General features: G+C 34.6%; 1 protein-coding gene across 1 annotated transcript in view; it reads right to left on the reverse strand.

The window, feature by feature from the left end:
* The window catches only part of LOC142337957 (dynein axonemal heavy chain 5-like), a 428,573-nt gene that overhangs the window by 236,683 nt on the left and 174,722 nt on the right, over positions 1-17,168 (reverse strand). The window contains exon 17 of the mRNA XM_075387590.1: positions 13,974-14,133. Within this exon, the coding sequence (XP_075243705.1) occupies positions 13,974-14,133 (160 nt within the window). The remainder of the gene's footprint in view (positions 1-13,973; positions 14,134-17,168) is intronic.

The following is a 17,168-nucleotide window of genomic DNA, read 5'->3' on the forward strand; positions in this document are numbered from 1 at the left end:
AATTACGAGTATAACAAAAAATTGGGACAGAAAAACGACTAGAGACCTATTACAAGTCTGTCCAAAACATTTCCATGATTGTCGTTCCTGATTATTATCATCAAAGACAAAATTACCCAAATTTAATCCTTTATCTGTATGCTCAGTCATTTAAACGTAATCATTGAGACGATAGAGAAAATGTTTCAACTGAATTGTGATGTAAATAAATAATAAAATGAGATAAGCTTCTAAACATAAAAAAGAAACAAACAACAGCGACAGCCAAAACACTGTCTCTTCACAGGAATTAATAACAGAAAGCATAAAAAAGGAGAATAAATTCAAAATTAAGAAAAACGACAGAATTGAAATGAAGAATAACTGTGTAACGCTAGGACAAAATTTGTTCAACTTTCTCATTTTTGAAGCAACTTTTCTATGTTTTGTAGGCGAAAAAAATGATTTTAAAAATTAATTAAAAGACAATATGATACATTACAATCAAAGTATATAAAAATTTTTACAAATATTAAATTTTGTCAAAAAAATTAAGAACCCAAGTTCCATAAGCATAAGCTTTCTTCTCTGCACAGTGCAATGTTTTCTTGTGTCGGTAGGGGTAGTTACTACATTCCCAGATTGTATCTTCGTTGGAAATCAACTTAGAGGCTTTTGGACATCCAAAATCGTCCAAATTTTCCACATCCTTACACAAATAATTGGATAGGATTTTACATTTCTCCAATCCTTTGGCAAAGTATTCGGTTGTAGGAGAACAATGTTGATGAATTATGGTTGGAAGATCTGAGCAATCAACTTTTCCATTATTCCAGTTTATTCCATGTAAATTCTTTGTGTTCCACTTTGCTTGAAATGTTGGCTTGTAGTCATTCGGTGGGAGGAATGTATATCCTAACACAATTCCGTCCTTGAAAATTCCCAGCTCCTTGACAACTGTTCCCTCCAAGCACTCAATATCAAACACAACGAGAGTCATCCTCTTTTTAGCTGAGATAATTGACAAATGATTAACAATCTAGTATTTTAAAAATATGAGGATGACAAACTTTAATGTAGAGACAAAAGAATAATCCAGTTATATGACCTAGAAGACAGGAGCTGGGTAATTGCGGCAGCATGTAACAATAACCTGGTCCTTCGTCTGTTGTTGTTTTCACAGCTCCAGCAGAATCATGTAAAATTGCATGTAGACGAAAAATTTTTGATCTAGCTAAGAAAAAGTCCAAAAGAGAGTTTCCATATCCAATTCTTCCTCCGTGAGGAAACTTTTGATCAATTTCGTCCAAATCGACATTTCGGTCCCAAATTTTACACGCTGCGAGAAAACAGTTTTTACGTTTTTCGTTCGTAGGGAACATTGAAAGTATGCTTCCGTAACAATTGAAAATGTTTACCAGAGTAACAATATTCATTAACTCTGAGTTGTTTCGTCCAAAAATAATGCAAGTCTTTTTGTAATTTTCTATATAGGAAAGAAGTGTTGGTAGATGATCTACTAGATTTTTGTACTCCTCTTTTTTCAAATCAATCTTTGTAAGAAAACTCCACTGATATCCGTTCCAGCGATGTTGAGAAATGGAAATTTCTTGTTTGTCAGAACGATATGTTAGAGTTGTTCTGCGCAGCCCATTATGAATAACCCACTTGAATTCAGAAATTTGGGACTCTACGTCTAAATTATCCAAATTGGGAAAATTTTGCGCTTCAAGAACTGTATATGAATACCTTTTAAGCTCGTGATGTAACCTGACGTGAAAAACTTTTGATTTATCTCTGAGACTTAAGAAAATGTTTCTAGAGCATCCAATATCCCAACTCATTCTAAGAAGAAAAAAGTTTCAAATGAAAAAAATGTTTGCTGAAAGTCAAATACATATAATCACCAAATATTCATCATTCAATATAAAAAACATCATAATATTGCGCAGCAGTAGTTATTGAAATGTACATTGTTCAATATTAGAAAAGTCTTTAAGATTTTCAATGAGTTCCTTGAATTCTTCCATTTTATAGCTGACGTAAGTCACTTGCTTGAACTCATTGCTCTCTTTGCGACAAAATAGTCGGATCTGGACATAAACTGAAGCTGGATTGTCCTGAACGTACTGTATAAAGGTAACGTAGAGTCTTCGATTTTTTCCAATGCTGATCTCTCTTGCTTTGTGACATTGTTGCAGCACGTCTTCCATTTTTGGGTTCCTCTCAAATTGAGCTGGATTTTCTCGAATTTCCCAGTCCCCATTCAGCAGATCGTTCTTCAGAAGACAAAATTTCTTGAATTCGTAATCTCCAATTCTCAGTTGTTGGTACTTTTCAAATGTTCCATATTTATCTTTTTTAAAGACTTGAAAAGTTGGTTCCGAGTAATTTTGTCCATTTCTAAATATTTGGGACACAGTAAATCTCCCAAATCTGTTTGGATGAGAACCAAAGTCAATATAAAATGGGACGGAATCAGTACCCAATTTAGGTTGTGAATCTGTAAACATTGATGGAGCGCTCGAGTAACAAGGAGATACTTTGGAGAGAGACATTTACGTAACTTGAGTAAGCTGCGAGAAGTTGATTAAATGATTTGCTTAAAAAATTAAGGGCCTCTACAACGCAGAATTTCCTTTTATGCTAATGACATCATTGTTTTCGCACAATTTCCTAAAAAGGAAGAGAAAAATGTGTCTATTTAGAATTCTTCCTTAAAAGGATTTCTAATCAGAAATTTTCAATAAAGAAAACTTTTGAATCATTATAGAAAAAGAGTCTTTGTGTTTAGCACGTCTGTGTTGCATTAGAGAGAAGTAGTGACGAAAATATTTTGAACAAGTAAAACATCGAAATTTATTAATCCGCTGTTTCTTGAATTGATTCATAGTTCAAATGAGATTTTAAATTGCACATAACAATTTCATTGGTTTCCTTATTTGGAATTTGAGTTTCTTTATAATTTATAAGTTGATTTCCTTATTTGGAATTTGGTTTTATTTATAATAAATAAATTAGTTTCCTTATTTGGAATTTAAGTTCAAATAAGGAAATCAATTTCTTTAGAACTAAATAATATTACAGAATGGCAGCAGTTATGTGTCAGGTTTTACCACACTTTTACAAAAAATTCTGTGAAAAGGCGTTGTTTATATCTGTATCTGTCAAAGATTATAGACCATATATTCTTACAAGTGAATATGTTGTTGCTTCACACAACAGTTTCTGTCCCCTGAAAACCTGTCGATATCACATTGTTCTCATTTCTTTCTCCATCGGAGACTTGCTTCAAAAACTGGAAGATCTCTCCTATTTATATCAGACAGTTGATTGTTTATATACATTATATAAACATCAATTTTTTGGCAATATTTTGGAAGAATCGGGACTTGTCTTTACTCAGTTAGACAGAGCAGTACAACACAATTATGAGAACAAATATGTTGAGAAGTTACCTAGTGTGTCTAAAAAAAGATTGAGTAGAAAGAAGTTCAAGAGACATCTACTGCGCGCTGAACAAAGAAATGTAAGCGCACAAACAATGGGATCTTCTTTTCTGGACAGAATTCAATCTCTTAAAAACTCAAAATATGAGGGTGAATTGATAAAAATTGTTGACTGTTTGTTAGACGGCCATGGCTTAATTGATAATTCTCTGTTATATCTTGAAATTAGAAAGTAATAAATTTGTAATTGCATCACAATTATTTACATAGTATCAGTTTTATGTTTGGTTTAAAAATCAAGAAAATTCAATTTCTCTTTTTTTACAATCTTTTCCTTAAATGTTTAAATTGATACCTCTAATCTGTTAAATGTCAAGTTTTGTAACAAATTATTCTTTTAAAAGTCGAGTTTTCTCACAAAAATTTTTGTTAACTGTTGGGTTTTGGAACAATTTATTTTAATAAAAGTCGAGTTTTCTCAACGAAATTTTTGTTAAATGTCGAGTTTTCATTCAATCTTTTTGTTTAAATATCAAAAAACAGTTTCCAATTGGATACAATAAAGCGCAAATTTTTTCCTGATTTTCACCAGTTTACGGTATAATTTAACGCAAAAAAGGAAGAGATTTTTAATTTGTGAAATGACAAGTTTTCTTTTTCTATAACAACTTATAAATCGAGTTTTCATACAGGTTTTTTTCTTAGAAATCAAATTTCTGCTCAGTTTTTTTTCTTAAATATCAAATTTTTGATCAAAAACTTTTGTTAAATGTCGAGTTTTGATAATGCTATTTCCGTTAAATATCAAGTTTTGTAACGAAGTTTCAAAATTCAAAATTTTGTTTGATTATATCCTTGTGAACTGGTTTAGAAAAGAAAGCTCACATGAGAAAAATTATATTATAAAGAATGTTTAAATACATCACCAGGAAAATGTATAAATCAACATACAACTTTTCCGTTAAGAACGATTACAAGTGAAGCTGCAAAATTGTACCAACTCGAATCTATTCAAACAGAGTTCTCACAACATACTCTGGTAAGTTTTGAATCTCATTCCCAAAAGGTCTAGAACGTTCAAATATTACTGGAGGATCAGTTGGTTGAACGCTGATTGAAGTTGTTGAATTTTCATCAGTCAGCAAAATTGGATTGTGCGCCGTTCCATCCTCTATGGAAGGTGTTGTCATTGATGGAGTAGTCGACATATCAGTAGAACCATAGTACTGTGCCGGATCAAAGTTCTGCTGTTCATTTGCTGTCCAAGTGCTAGTATCAACACTTAGCTCGCTCCCATCAAAGCTTGACACAGTTTGAAGCAAATTCCCTGACTCCTCCACTGAACTCAAAACTTGATTTACATCCGGGCTAGAGAACCAAGAGTTGGGAATTTGCCCTTCTTCCCAAGTGAAAGTATATTGAATGTTGCCAGCGACGTAGGTAGGTGCAAATTCTGTCCCAGCAACGTGGGGATAGTGGTGCCCACTAATAACAGCAACCTCGTGTCCCATCGCTTGAGTTCCAAGCTGATTCTCCGTAATTGGAACCTGACCCTGATGATAGGTGTCGAACTGTTGTCGCTGGTGTTCAATAATATGCCACACAGTGATGGGTAAAGTCATTACAGTCTCATATAATCCGTTTGATAAGTCTTTAATACTTATCCGAGCAGTCTCCTCAGTGAAGGAAAATGAGTACAGAAGACTGTTGTTTTGCACAGTAAACTCCATTTTGTTCAGATGAGTTGATAGAAGTGGATTTTTTAGAAACAAAAGCAGTTTGTAAATGAACGTATTGAAAACTGTCAAGTAGAGAGTAAGTTAGAAAACAAATTTCACTTTATAGTAGGACAAAAAGAATATCTAAGTTAGAAACAGATAAACGTTACAACTGAAGTAAGATCTGTAGATAAGAAGAATGTGAATGTAGGAACTCAATTGTATAAAGTTTTGAAGAATAGTTAGCAGGACGATGAGGAACAGAGGTGAAATTAATTTTGAGGAAATGAAAGAGAATGATGAAGTCTAACTTTGTCGCTCCTATTTATAGTGAATTCCGTCCAATAAGAACAAAGTAACCAAAGAAGGAAATATTTTGTAGAAAAACTGACGTTAGTAACCGAAACAGGAAATGGAAATCATTTAATGTATCCAAATATGGAAGAAGTTGTTATAAAATGATGCTCGTATACGAAGCAGGAACATCAATGCGTGAATAGAAACCAAATATGGTTTTTGAATAATACATGTATCACATGATACGACTACTTGTTTCCTAAATAAGGATAGCTCATTGGGAACGAAGTGACATAATTTACCAAAAATGTTAAGCTCTGATAAATTTGTTCAACTTCGTTAAATTTTAAATCAATCTCGGAAAGTATTCCATTTTTGGAACAGAACTTTTGTATATATATATATTTGGGAGCCGAATTCCAAATCGAATTTTTACTCCTTCAGAATTGTAATCTGTATAATAATGAAAAAACAACGCGCTTTGTACAGATGAAGTGATTGCTATGGGGTCAGGAATTGGAATACAGTTCGCTTGTGCTAGATTTCTGTACTGTTCTAAAATTTCGGGAACAGATTTCAAAATAAATAAAATTTCGTACTTGTTAATGTGTAGCTCTGACGATAAATCAAATGATTGTTTCGTTATATAATCATCATATTTGAATTTTTTAATGGAAAATGTTGCATATTCGAATCCTTTACTAAATCGGATTATTCTGTCATTCTGAACGCAAATGTCCAAGAAATTGTAGAAAAAATAGAAATCAACATCAATCTCGTCAACTTTGTAAGCATCGGCAATTCCTTCTTTCCTCTTATATATTTTTTCCAACAACTGTAAATGATTTTTGATTAACATTTTTCGCAAATGAGCAAAATTTCACGCAATACTCTGTTTATGTAAAAGAAAATTAAAATTAAGAAACAATTACACAAAATAAAATCGTTAATCTTCAGAATAATTTCTTTAACACGGGATTTCGATTGGTTGAGAGGTTCCAAGACAATAACGTTAAGTTGTAAAGTAAATATTTGTTCGTGAAGTATGGATGAATATTTGTTTTCGACATCTTTAACATTGTTGTAAAAGCACATTCATGTGCTAATTTCAATTTTCAATAGGACTAGATTTGTTTGCAAGCACCGAATTCTGTCAATTGCGGATAGACACAAATTTGAATCACAGAGTTTGTTAAGATTGGAACAATTTGTTTGAATTTGTTGTGAGTCTGTTTTTGGATTATGGCTGGATGAAATATGAAAACTTATATAAAATGTAAAAGAAATGATTAAGAAGATATATAAGAATGATTTGCTATTTTTGAGTTTACTCCAAGGAATGAATTCACATATTTAAAAAGAGTGTTCTTAATTATTAAAGGTATTTGTAAATGGAAGAATCTGATTGGTTTATTCATTATGTTCTAGAATGTTCGGTTATGACAACAAGCTTCTTAAAATGGAAATGATAACTTTCCATATATGGAGTGATGCGTCATAGCTGCGTTCCCTAAATGTACAATAATAATTTCTTTCATTCTCACTTTGTTATTGTCACAATTAGTTGCTCGTCACAATACACGAATTTGTTTCATCTTGTACCAAAACAATGCCTTCTCTCGATAGAAATCTCCCAGTGAAATGCACAAAGTGCAACAAAATGGTGGTGAAGAAGAATATGACAAGACACAAGCAGTCTTGTGATAGTGGGACTCTATTTTGTCCCAAATGTCCACATTTCAGTACAAAGAAGAAAGAAGACATGAATTACCACATTGCTAAGCATCACGCTCCTAAGGATACAAAGCTAAGCACTATGTGTACTGTATGCTTGGAGGAGTTTCCGAGTTTCTATTCTCTTCAACAACACAAGAGGAGAAAGCATGGAACTTCAACAAAAGTTGGAACAAAATCGAGTGAAAAGCTTAAAGAAGTTCTAGAATCAGAGGAGCTGGAAAAGGACAACGAGCAGCTACAACAAGAACTTAGAGCTTGCCAGCACTTTTTTGACGATACTGAGATGGAAAATGGAAGACATCAAGTGTTCAACTTCAAGTTGTCCAAGCTCGATCCTCATGAAATTAATAAAAAGTTGAAAGAAGTATTCGAAAAACTCAACTGTGCAGCCAAAGTCAACTTAGCTCTAGGATTTATATTAAGAAATGTGGATACGGACGAGTATCGATATTTCTACGCTCACGAGAACAACACTTTCTTCGAGAAATCTCATCTACTCTGTTCCAAAGGAGACTTAGTCTCTCTTCAGGACAGGATTGAAAAGATGGATTTAGTGGAGACGTGTGCTCAGGAGCGGGAGAATACAAAATGGCGATTTGCTCTGACTACAAATGTAACAATATTTTGCGCTCTCCTAAAATCCATTCCAATGGGATGTATCGATGCTGTTCTTCCTGAACAGTTACTCAGACGACCAGATGTGAATTGTCTCGTATCGAATGGCTATGGTGAGACTTACAAAGATTATCTTTGCTTATTCCGAGCTATAGCTGTTCACTTATATGGATCATCGGAGCTTGAGATCAATGCAAAAAATTTGTTTAGTGCATTCCTCCACGAATCTGGACAAGACGCAATCAATTTCAGAGGGGTATCGATCGATCATCTTGTATTTGTTGAAAATGCGATAAAGCACAACATATTTATTTACGATATTGACATTGTAGATGGAGATTTTGTTGGTGAACTTGCGAGGAGAACTATTGAAATGTATGAGAAAAATATTAATTTATTACGTTACAACAACCACATATGCTATGTAGATGATATCAACACATTCTTTAAACGATTCCGTTGTCCCAGTTGCGATACGTTCATTCAGAAAGCGGGAAATTTCAACCGCCATGTTAAAACGTGTAAAGATAGAGTACAGCATATTTACCCAAAGAGTGTGTATACATTGCGCGAGACCTTATTTGATAAGCTTGACGGATTTGGAATTTCCTACAACGAAGATCAAAAATTGTTCAAGAACTTGGCTATTTTTGACTTTGAATCGATATGTGTACCCTCCGACCAATTAAAAGATACAAACACAACCACTTGGATTGGAAAGCATGAACCAATCTCTGTCTCTATTTCCTCCAATTTAATTGATGAACCTGTCTTCCTATGCGATAAAGATCCGAAAGCTCTCATTATATCTTTTTTTGAAGCTATTGAAGACTTAGCAAACAAAAGTAAAACTGAAATGTGGACAAAGTTTTCCTCTATTGAAGCAGTAATCAGAGCACGAGTTAACGCAATTGGCGAAAATTTAATTAAAAGAAAGGATCAAAACGCTTCAACATTTGAGTGTGAAGATGAACGTACCGAAGAAGGTGATGAAGCTGATATGTCTACGCAATTTCTCCAAATGCAGAAAAACCAGCTTTTGGACTTACAGCAGCACTTTGAGCGTTATGTGAACACTTTACCTGTGTTCGGATTCAATAGTGGAAAATATGATTTAAATCTCATTAAGTCCTATCTCCTACCCTATCTTATTCATGAGCGCGACATTCAACCTACTGTTGTTAAAAAAGCAAATCACTTTGTTTCTCTTAAGTTTGGTGATGTACAATTTCTCGATATCCTCAACTTTCTCGGTGGAGCTACATCACTTGATTCTTTCCTTAAAGCATACAAGACAAATGAGACCAAAAGATTCTTCCCCTATGAGTGGTTTGACTCTCCCGAAAAGCTCGATGCAACTTTTCTCCCTCCTTACGACCGTTTCTTTAGCAAACTGAGAAACTATAATCCACTGGAGAAGGAATTTACTGATTTCACTAAATTGCTTAACAGTGGATTTTCTCAACAAGAGTCATTAAAAAAGTTGAGGTTGAAAAATGTTCCTCCATCTGGAATTGACAATTACAATTACCTGAAAGTGGTCTGGGAGCAAGAAAAAATGGCTACATTCAGAGATTTTGTCAAGTGGTACAACAACAAGGATGTTGTTCCAACACTGGAGGCAATGCAAAAAATGATGGAGTTTTATCACAACAAGGGTATCGATATGTTAAAACTCGGATGTACACTTCCGAACTTGGCTAATATCTGTCTTCACAAGTCAACAAACCACAAGTTTTTTCCATTTGTTGAAGCTGACAAAGATTTACATGACAAAATACGTGAGGATATGACTGGTGGTCCATCTATTGTTTTTACTAGAAAAGCAGTAGTTGATCAGACCTTCATACGAAACTCTGAAAACCTTTGCAAGTCTATCGTAGGTATTGACGCTAGCCAACTCTATCCCTTTTCAATGTGTCAAGAAATGCCCACTGGACTTTACACTCGATGGGAATTTGATACAGATTCTCAAAAATTCAGGGCTCGAACAAACAGATCTCGAACATTTGAGAACATGGTTATGTCATATCTTCAATCACAACGTTCCGAATGTAAAATTGAGAGCTGCTACACAACCGGAAAACAGAAGAAGATTGATTGTTTTAGCGTAGACGGATTTTGCACACATTGTAATACGGTGTTTGAAGCCATGGGTTGTTACTTTCATTTCTGTCCTTGTCAGGAAGCTAAAGCAAGTCTCTCGGAAGAGGAAACACAGAGAGGGATTAGAAAAAGAGAACATGATGAATTGAGAAGAGATTACTTAAAAAGTAAAGGATATAAGATTGTTGAAATCTGGGAGTGTAAATGGTGGGAAAGTGTTAAACAAGAAGAAAATGTCAGAAATCACGTGAGAAAGAACTTTCCTTTCAAATTACCTTTGAAGCAAGAGTCTTTACTAGCTAAAATAAGAGATGGGGAGATGTTTGGATACGTACAATGTGATTTGGAAGTTCCCACAGGTTTGAAGTACAAGTTTTCGAATTTCCCGCCTATTTTTAAAAATTTCAACGTTAGTCGAGCTGATATTGGGGATTATATGAGAGATTACGCTGTCGAAAACAACTTACTGAAGCAACCTCAGCGAATGCTAATTTCAAGTTTCAATCTGGAAAATGGAACAATTATTACTCCCCTACTAAATTTCTACATCAGCCTCGGTCTGAAATGTACAAGAATTTATAGATTTGTACAGTACACGCCGCGCAAATGTTTCAACACCTTTGTACAGTCAGTGGTAGACGCTAGAAGAGGTGGAGATGAAAATCCTGAATCCAGCGTTGTTGCTGAGACTATGAAATTATTGGGTAATAGCTCTTACGGTTATCAGATTATGGACAGAAGCAAACATACAGAAACCAAATATTTGAACGATGAGAAGACGCACAAAGCAATCAATGGGAAAATGTTTAAGCGGTTGAACAATGTCTCAAAAGAGCTTTACGAAGTTGAGCTAGCAAAATCAAAAATTGAACACCGCGAACCTATAATAGTTGGATTCTTCATACTTCAGTACGCTAAATTACGTATGTTGGAGCTCTACTATAACTTCTTTGACAGATTTTGCGACGTGGATAAATTCGAGGAGTTAGAGATGGATACAGATTCCCTCTATTTAGCCTTAGCTCATGAGAATTTGTATGATTGTATTCGACCTGCTAAAAAACAAGAATGGGAAGCATTGAGAAAGCAGGACTGTAACGACTCTTTCCAAGCAGATGCTATTCAAAATTTCTTCCCTAGAACATGTTGTTCTAAGCATAAGAAGCATGATAAACGGGAACCAGGACTTTTCAAGGAAGAATTCAGATGTACGGAAATGATTTGTCTTTGTAGCAAAACTTATTGTTGCTACGATGCACAGTCTGACAAATACAAGTTCAGCAGTAAAGGTCTCAATAAAAGAACACTAGAAGAGAATGGAGATGGACCGATGGAGAAATATCGACGTGTGATGGATGAAATTATCAATCTTACTTCAACAAATAGAGGGTTCAGAACAATAAACCATTGTGTTGCTACGTATGAGCAGACAAAGAAGGGACTGTCCTATTTCTACCCTAAGCGCATTGTTCAGTCTGGCGGTATTCATACAGCACCACTCAACATATAACTTAAATGCTTTTACTATAGCACAATTCTTTAGTATTCTCTATTACATTTATACTGTGTCTGTAATTTTATACAATTTTAATTCATTTTTTTTTCTATCATTGAATTTTTTCCAATTAATGAGCGCGCAAAAGACATTTGTTACACAATTGATTCAAACAATTAGGGGAACAATCTTTGCAATTGACCTAAAATTTGTAAACAAAAATTCAACATGTCACATAATTACCCCTCAGATAACTAGGGTAATTGAAAACCCCCACCAATTAATTTCACAATTTAATAACATAAAAGTTGTAAACAAAATTCAACCTGTCACATAATTACCCCTCACATAATTACAGCAATTAATTACCCACGCCAATTCTATTGTTCTCACGTAATCACTTAATAACTACACAAACATTGATATTTTCCCCTCAAAATTTCAGCCTATCAGGAGCGTCTCCGAACCTACCCCCCACATTTGCACCGACTATACTACTAGAAAATGTACATGCACAAATACATACACAAAACCTATACCCTATCTTAATACATGGCGGCACCTAATCAATACATGTCCGCGGCTATAACTAATCTCAATACATGTCGGCGGCTATTACTAATCTTAATACATGTCGGCGGCTATTACTAATCTTAATACATGTCGGCGGCTATTACTAATCTTAATACATGTCGGCGGCTATTACTAATCTTAATACATGTCGGCGGCTATTACTAATCTCAATACATGTCGGCGGCTATTACTAATCTTAATACATGTCGGCGGCTATTACTAATCTTAATACATGTCGCCGGCTATAACTAATCTTAATACATGGCCGCTATACCCTATCTTAATACATTAACGCCGCTATACCTAATCTTAATACATGCTAATTCATTCCCTATCTTAATACGTTAGGGAGGTCCCAAATCCCGCAAAATACGCTATACCCTATCTTAATACATGGGGGACCTCACCCCCCCCCGGGGAGTGTAGCTCACTATATTACCACTTATATATATATATATATATATATATATATATATATATATATATATATATATGTGTGTGTGTGTGTGTGTGTGTGTGTGTGTGTGTGTGCGTGTGTGTGTGTGTGTATAACAGCCGAGCTGTGATAATAAGAAAAATGGCAACTGAGGACAAGCTACTGTAGACCTAATGCTGTTCCGCTGCGATTACGCAGGATGCAAAATTATTATTATTATATTAGATAACACTTTTAATTGCTTTAGAGCGGCAGCTTAGAAAACTAGCGCATTCTATCTCCAAAACAGCCGCCAGGAAAGCTATCGTTGCACTACAGCGCCGCTGAAACTCTGAATATGTCAGCTTCATATCAGTGTTGTTCCTATGTGTAAGTACTTAGGTGTATGTCTGGATTCAGAATTTTCTTTTCAGTCTCATGTTGATTCAGTAAGGCAAAGACTCGGAAAGCAATGTAGCATTATATCTAAACTGCGTCATTATGTCCCTCGTAAACAACTTTTGCGGTACTACGATAGTAACGTAAAGCCCATTATTCAGTATGGAATTTTTGTATACGGATATTGTAGTTTTACTAGTCTTTCTGCAGTTTTGGCTCTGCAGAAAAAGATTTTTAAGTTTATCTTTTTCAGAATACGGTGCGACTCTTCTCGGACCTGTTTGTTAACAATAGAATCTTGACCTTGTACGAACTCCATTTGTATGAGCTACTAAAGTTTGTGCTGCGATCCCTCTGGGGATTACATTCGGAGTCGTAATTAAATGAAATGTTTGTTTTTGAAAAACCTAATATTACCTGGCGTTCTAATACGGGACCTTTGAAAGTGCCATCATACAGAAAAAAAATTGAAAGGAATTCTGTTAAGTTCCGTGCAATCAAGTTATATACCTTTCTAGTAGATTCAGGTGTGTTTCCTAGTGATATTCGATCGTACAATGCTTCAAATATTATTAATTTTTATCACAAATTGAAAAACAGTTTTTGGTTGATAACCCTGCTTTAGTTCAACTTATATTCGCATTCTAAATTCCCATGGGAAAGTTACCCCCTCTGCCTGCATGCTACACGAGTACCCAAATAAGGATGGCTTTCTGGTGAAAAAAATGACCCTCTGAAACCTTCTAGTTTTCGAGATATCGACCTTTTTGTGATTTTTTCCGTTTTCAGTCAAAATGAGCCTCCACGACACTTAGAATATTTTCTTTTAAAAAAATTTTTTTTGTCATCCCTTTTCTTCTTGCCTTCACCTGCGCCAGAGTTTCTTGTGGTGTTCAATGTAGCGCTGCTTGCTGCAATTTTTTTCATTGTTTTGAATTTTACCAAAAAACGTGGTATATTTTTTTGATTTAATACTACTTGGTTTAGTACCCCGTAGGCTGTAAAGAAGATCTGTTGATCCCGTTGCCTGTCCTTTCCGAGTCTTATGCTTTAGCTTGTTATTCGTTTCTGTAGTGTCTTCAAAATATTTTGCTAAATTTTCATTATATGTATTTGTTTTGTACTCGGAAAAATAAATTCTTCTTCTTCTATATACCACAAGCTGGATTATTAGATGACATTCGACATACCTGTTGTTCAGGTGGCATTTTGCCAGACATGGCAGACGATTTCTTCTTCCTTTCGACAGGAGTTCCTGCTTTGGACCCCTTTCTGTCTGCAGATCCTCGACTCTCTCTTCCAGCCCCACCAACATCACCATCTTCCGCTTCAAAGTCGTCTAAAATCAGGCTGGTATTAGACACTCAAAGACATTAGGATTTATGATTTATTTATTTGCCTGGCTTTCACCCCATCACCCCACACTCAATGAACAAAAATTTGGAATTCATTAGCAGGAGTCGACAAATCAACGCTTGTTTATTCTTGATATTTTTGTGTAGCGGTTGACATAGGCTAAGAGGTTGACTTAGGCACTAAAATTTACATACAATTTACGCGGTATTCTGATGTTAAGAGATTAATTGTCCATATTTCATATGTTCATACGTTAATTTATTTATAGAAAAAAAACACATTAAATGATTTAAAAAAAGCTTGATTCGTAATGAAAACATAAATTTTGTTTTAGTTTGCTATAAATATATTTAAACTTTAAGGTTATATAATGAAGTCATTTTGTTTCGAATATATATATATATATATATATATATATATATATATATATATATATATTCTTACAGGGGAAAAGGGAAGCAGTTGATGACATTTAAGTATTGATAAATGAATACTTCTGTAGTAGCTGTAGCTACGGACATTCTAACAATCTCCTCATCATTTTCTACCTATCATTGCCACACTTCGGAGTATCATTATATCTCGGATACAAAAACACATTCCTAGGTTAAATCAGCCAGTATAATTTCACAGCATTTCCACTTAACAAGTCCTCATTCATATTATATAGGTCAGTATAAAAAATCATCCGACGTAAATTAGCGATCTACAAAAGTCACATTCCTAGGCTATGAAAACTATTTTGAAAAACAACCAACTTCAATCGCTAGCAATGTCACATACCTAGGTCACAAAAAGTAGCCAAAACAATTTCACACTCTACCTTACCCGTGACAAGTAAATGTTGCTTTTTATTTGAACTATTTGAAATTTTTTAACTTTGTTTTCCATAAAAACAACTAGACGGTTTTACTTCATTTTGATCACTTCTTGCCTCAAAATAAAAAATTATTCCCCTTATTTCGTTCATGCAGAAATTGTTTTTTGATAGCTTCTCGCAATTGTGATGACCGGGATTTTATTTGTTTTTTAAAATTAACAAGAAGTGGACTATTAACAACAAGATTTGGATGGGTTGGATGGGCAAATATTTAACTGAAAAATAGAAACCAGAACATATGCTACCAAATAAATTCAGATGACTAAATTATATCGTTGAATAGAGAAGTTTTGTGCGTATTATAAGAAAACTTTAGCTCAGACTTTCCGTTCTAAATGTGCGGTATGTTTTTCTGGGAAATACCAAAACCGTTTTCTCACTAAACATGGAATCAAGTATGTCTTAAAAGTTTTCCCTTAGCCTAATATTTTTCAATTTTCGAATGAACTAGTTTGAAATTGTCACCTTTCCTAGACTTACACAATTACCTGCCAAAAAATCAAGCCAGATTTGACGCTCTTATGCTTTGCCCCGGTGTTACGGAAAACGGTTGATTTACTATATCTTTACCATGAAACATATTGACGGTTGTCTTTTTTATCAGCTATAACATGGCGCTTTATAAGATTCATTTTGGTTTTAGTTTCAACGGTTTTTAAAAGGTGGAGGAGTAAAAAAATATATAACCGAATAAACGTAGGAAGAATTGCTCTCGAACGACAAGTGGGAGCTCTAATCAATTGCAGCCTGCTTCATTCCGGGGGAGAGCCTAAATGGGACTAAGAAGTTCAATAATGGGCTTCAAATAACCACATTAGAGGATAACATATACCACTAATAAGATTTAAAGTGAAAAATTGCTCCAGTTTCGGCGCACTTTTCATTTGACTTTTAGTATTAAATTGCCGCCAATTGAGTTCAGCCGCTTGAAATTGTGATTGAGAGAGAATTTTAGTTCACGCGAAAAGCAAAAAGTCAAGGGCGTAAAAATCACTCGAAAAGTCAAAACCGTCAAGCGAAAATTTTGCATAAAAAACACACGTTTACAAAAATTGCTATGAACTTCGTTCAAGAGCAATTAAAAGTAGCAGGAAAACGTAATCTGATCTTCTTGATGATGTTGTTTTTTGTTGAAAAGTAATTAAAATTATTTCTTGATGAATTGGTCTGAACTGGTGCACAGTTTTTCTATTGAAATAATAAAACATGACTTTCCAACGCCCCGTTAAAAACAGAACGCATACATTGGTCCATATTGTTCTGAGGCCACATTTTGTTGTTTAATGATCAAGTCCAATGTGTCTCAGTTTTAGTTTTACATATTTGGTTAGAATTTGGCCTTCTGAGCTAAAGGCATTGTTTTGTTTTTCGAAGGGGCGTTGGCTCATAGGTTCAAATATTTCAACAGTAAGCTAGGGTAGGATTTTAAAAACGTTTTTTAAAATGATTTTGGATCTTTTCCGTTTGTAGCCCCCAGTACGTCATGCCCCCCCCCCCCGTTACAGAGCACGTGTCATGACATAGCAAATCATTATGTAAAAATATGGCACGTGCGTTTTGGGGTGGGAATAATATCACTAAGCTGGGGGGGGGGGGCAAATAGTACCAATATTATGTAAAAATATGGCACGTGCGTTTGGGGGTTGGAATAATACCACTAAGCTGAGGGGGGGGGGGCAAATAATACCAATAAGCTTGGGGGGGGGGCAAAAACCGAGAAGATCCATGATTTTAATACAAAAGAAAATTGTACGAACAACAGGAGAGTTGGAAGACAAGTTTCCACTTTTTTATATACTTTTCCGTTTAGGTAGTTGAGAACAAACTAGATCCAAAATGAGCTAAGTACAGTGTCATGTTCCTGTATCAATTTTACTGTTAAATGTTGGCTCACAGAATTGAAGTATTCAAGTTTTTTTTTTCTTGGTTTACATATCTCAGAGCTTTGTCGATAGTGTAATGAAGACAAAAATTAAACCATATTCAAAAAAACTCACGAAGTGGTGTTCAGCTATTACTATTTCATTGTTTTCTGTTAATTCTAATGATATCTTTTTTCAAATTTAATTAAGCAAAGTGGAAACATAGTTAAAATCCACTTTAAAAATAGTGTTTGCCTGCCTTCATATTTTTAAATGCTCTAGCGAAG

Source organism: Convolutriloba macropyga, chromosome 4 (assembly GCF_964194025.1).
Source record: "Convolutriloba macropyga chromosome 4, txConMacr16.3, whole genome shotgun sequence".
Lineage (NCBI taxonomy): Eukaryota > Metazoa > Xenacoelomorpha > Acoela > Convolutidae > Convolutriloba > Convolutriloba macropyga.